We start from the raw sequence: 3,844 nt of genomic DNA on the forward strand, positions 1-3,844 counted from the left end.
TATAATTATTCTTCATGCAGTGGTGTAGGATTTCTTACATCACCAGTTTGCAAGTACCCTCTTGTTTCTTTACTTTTTTACAATTTAATCCTACTACTTTTCCATTTTTAATGTTTTTTATTTACTTGTTACATACATGTACATGTGTATAGCAAATAAATTATAATAATTGCAAATAACAATTTCTCTTTTTTGTTATAAAAAATAATAATAGATTGCACACACTTTTAGGAAAACCTCAGACATTGAGTTGAGGTTGTACATTACAGTCATTTAGTTTATCATTACCAGCTTTCAAATAAGAATAAGACATGAACAAGAAAAACACACAAAAAGACAGAAATAAAACAGAGAGCATTCATGAAGCTGAGAGATAAGGGCCCTGGGTAGACTCTATCATGCAAAATAAAGGGCAACTATTGCCATCATACTTTGCAGTTTCATGAGATGGCAAAGTATAGTTTACATAAATAAAACAAGTGCCACAAAATGGGTGGTGCCAATTACTAATAGTTTACTCAATAAGCTTAAACTTTAAACATAACAATGTTCCCAAACACACACTCTCTTTTACCCTGATAATATTTTGAGGTATTGGTACTAGCTGCATACCTCATTCTACACAACTCCAGACATCACAAAAACATGGCAGTACAATAGTAAGGCATTAGCTACCTTATGAGTTGTTCCTTGCTTTAGAGATAATTTTTAGTTGGCTGGAAAACCAATGTGTAAGTTCTGCCCCTATAGTCAGTCTAAACGAAGGCGCTACACAATTGTGAAAGGGTCCTCCTATGGCTTCACTTCCTGATACGTCACTGATAAAATGATATTCATTGCCAATGGCTTATGAATATAATTAAAATCATTCAAAATTTGAACCATTTGTTGCTGATAAGCTCTGATAAGCTGATAATTAGGCAATTTCTGAAAAACATAGCAAGTTTGAGGGGAATTTTACCTGAATAAAATAAGACCCAGCAACTGAGGAGTCTCACAATGTATTAAGCAAAGTTAAGTACAGTACCAGACCCTTTGGCACAAGCCCAGCACCCCTATGAATGATTTGCACAAAAATCAAAGTTGCTTTGTGGCTAAAAAGTGAAGACGGTGGCTGTGCTAGTAGATGTGTATCTCCTAAACAGAAGCACAGATGAAGCTCATTCTTGATAATAGCAAGGAGGAGAGTTGGTTCTATCTGTATATGGTAAATAAGGAGAACAGCTCTTGTATATCAAGGATTTTAGGTCGCCAAATTGTGGCCAAGTTTACGGCACTTTGTCTACAGCTATATCTGCTCCATTAAGATTGAAACTAGCAGGACATGTAGACTACACCTTCCTAAGTCTATGGAAAGACTTTAGAGGTTCCTGGTAGTCTGTGAATGATTTGTACAAAAATCAAAGTCAAACAATTCTTATTAAACAAATAATTTTCACGGTGGCATATCTTTGCTTAAACTTCGCACATGAAAACCAAACTTGTTTCTTTATAACAAGCAACTTCTCCTTTCTTAATGGTGCTAGTTACAGCACTGTTCAAGTATCTATGTAAGAGAAATAAGTAAAATAGTCTATCCATTACAGCATGAGGAAAACCATATGCTTTCCTACACTTCCGGTGTTCAGAGAAGTGTAGCGCCTTCGTGTAGACTGAGTATAGTTTTGACCAGAATATAGAGCTCTTACACAGAGGTATCCTCCATCTCACTTCAAGGTATGGCTCTGGCTCAATAGTGGTAACCACTCCCAAATCAATTAACATAACACTTTACACAGCCTCGATTGTAGCTTACTTGTCACTACTGTTGAAGCTAATCTTGAGGAACATAAAAAGACTCCAAGCCCTTATTGATAGATGAACACCCTTTACCATCTGGATGAAGCCTATACTGCTTTATTAATAATGCAGGATTAAATTTCACTATGAACGAGAGCCTTCAATCAATAACGAAAAACGAAATATACTGTGCCCGGACACTCTTACTTGCAATAACTATATCTTCGTAACCTTTGACACAAATTTGGCATTCTACTTTCAAACATAAAGAAAAAGGTTATGTCAATTTAAGTCTTTCTTTTAAGGGCAAAAAGGTAAATATACTTAGTATAGTTACAATTATAGTTTGGCTATAAGTATAGACACCTACATATTACAAAAGGGAAGCCAAACAATAGATTTCTATCCTATTACTTGTCAACAATCAATGACATTGGAAATCATACTTTAATGACTTATATAACTTAAAGAAAGAAAAATTCATCATACTAGAACTCCCGACTTATTTTATGTGACTAAAAAGTTTTTGGCTTCTCAAACTTTGCAAGAAAGAAATTAAACTTGGAATCATTTGGTAGTGTCAGCTTTATGATAATTATGTGAAAACTTTGAACCTTTAACAGTGCAAAAATAAACCCAATTTATGCACCGTTAATATTAAAGTGGGACTTATTATTATTACTATTATTATTACAATTATTAAATTATTATTATTGTGAAATAAAATTCATAAAAATAGTGGCCCAAGACACAAAACACTAGAGATACAATAGGGAGACAAAAAAAGTACAAACAAAGAAGAACAAAACAAAAAGGCAAAAATAAATATTAACAATAGTATTAAGATTGATAGTCATATCACTACTTCACCAATGATATTAGACAACTTATAAAGCATAACTTGAGTCACAACTACATTTGAACACTAAACAAATATCATCATTATCAACTACTAATATATTACTATAAGCAAGAGTGGATAAGGAGGAGGGGAGAGTGTCTAACTGCCCTATGCTGCTAGTGATATGTGTGCGTAGAAGTCTTTCACAGTTTGTTTAGCACCTTCTTTGACCTGTTTAAACATCAACAGCCATGATAGTAAATGGGTGTGTTTTTAATAACCTATATGGTGCACCCACCCACACATGTAGTCACGATGTTTCAAGAGGAAGAGTCAGAACTACAGCACAATCCAGATGATCATGACTGTTACACAGATTGAGAGCATCTAATCTTGATGAGCGCCATGCCACTACACCTAAGCGCCCTAATGCATCAAGAAAGAGGACATGGAGTCAAGAGTCAGAAGCCTCTGCTCCAGTGAACTCAGATGTGTAATACTTCGTTTTTAAGATCAACAGCCCATCTCAAAAGTACATGTACCACATATTCCTTCACTTCTATCATAATCCTTACTCTTGATGTTGCGGGTCCAAAAGGACCAGACTAAAGGAGGATGATCAAAGAGCTTTTCATGTGTCAATAACAAACATGGTTTGTGTGCTTGGAAACTACAAATCTCTTCAGAGTGGTAGAAAGTGACTGGTACAACAAGGTGAGGTCAAATTCTGCTTCCAAGGTCTCTGGTCTCTTGCTGCTCAGTTCAGCAGCCATTTTTATATTACAGTTAACTTAAGTACATGCCCAACTATGGCTTCAGTGCAGTTATCACTTATTGTGCTAAATAAGGTATGCGGGAATGTACTAATAATAACCATGAAACTTCTATGCGCACATATCACTAGCAGCATAGGGCAGTTAGACACTCTCCCCTCCTCCTTATCCACTCTTGCTATAAGCTACTACATAAATACACATACAAACAAGCATACATTCACAAACATGTAAGTTATCAGAAAACCAGCTCAAAAATTACGTGGCAAAATTATAATAATTACAGTCAAATGTAAATTAACAGTGACTTTGTAAATATGGCCATCATTGCCATGTAGAGTTAAAAGTTCAAAAAAAAAGTTATGACTTACTATTAAATAGGCCTTACAGTTTTCAGGTTTAATAAAATTCTAAATTCGGGGTGGTTTTTTCAGGTTAAATAGGCACAAAT

At 34.9% G+C, this 3,844-nt stretch overlaps 1 protein-coding gene across 1 annotated transcript in view; it reads right to left on the reverse strand.

The window, feature by feature from the left end:
* The window catches only part of LOC109584632 (clustered mitochondria protein homolog), a 7,972-nt gene extending 4,579 nt beyond the window's left edge, over positions 1 to 3,393 (reverse strand). Inside the window, exons 1-2 of the mRNA XM_020000445.1 lie at positions 3,271 to 3,393; positions 3,163 to 3,225 (exon numbers count right to left, since the gene is read on the reverse strand). Of these exons, the coding sequence (XP_019856004.1) occupies positions 3,163 to 3,225; positions 3,271 to 3,393 (186 nt within the window). The remainder of the gene's footprint in view (positions 1 to 3,162; positions 3,226 to 3,270) is intronic.
* Between the last annotated feature and the right edge of the window lie 451 nt (positions 3,394 to 3,844).

This window comes from Amphimedon queenslandica, unplaced genomic scaffold (genome assembly GCF_000090795.2).
Source record: "Amphimedon queenslandica unplaced genomic scaffold, v1.1 AMPQUscaffold_13187, whole genome shotgun sequence".
In the NCBI taxonomy this organism is placed as follows: domain Eukaryota; kingdom Metazoa; phylum Porifera; class Demospongiae; order Haplosclerida; family Niphatidae; genus Amphimedon; species Amphimedon queenslandica.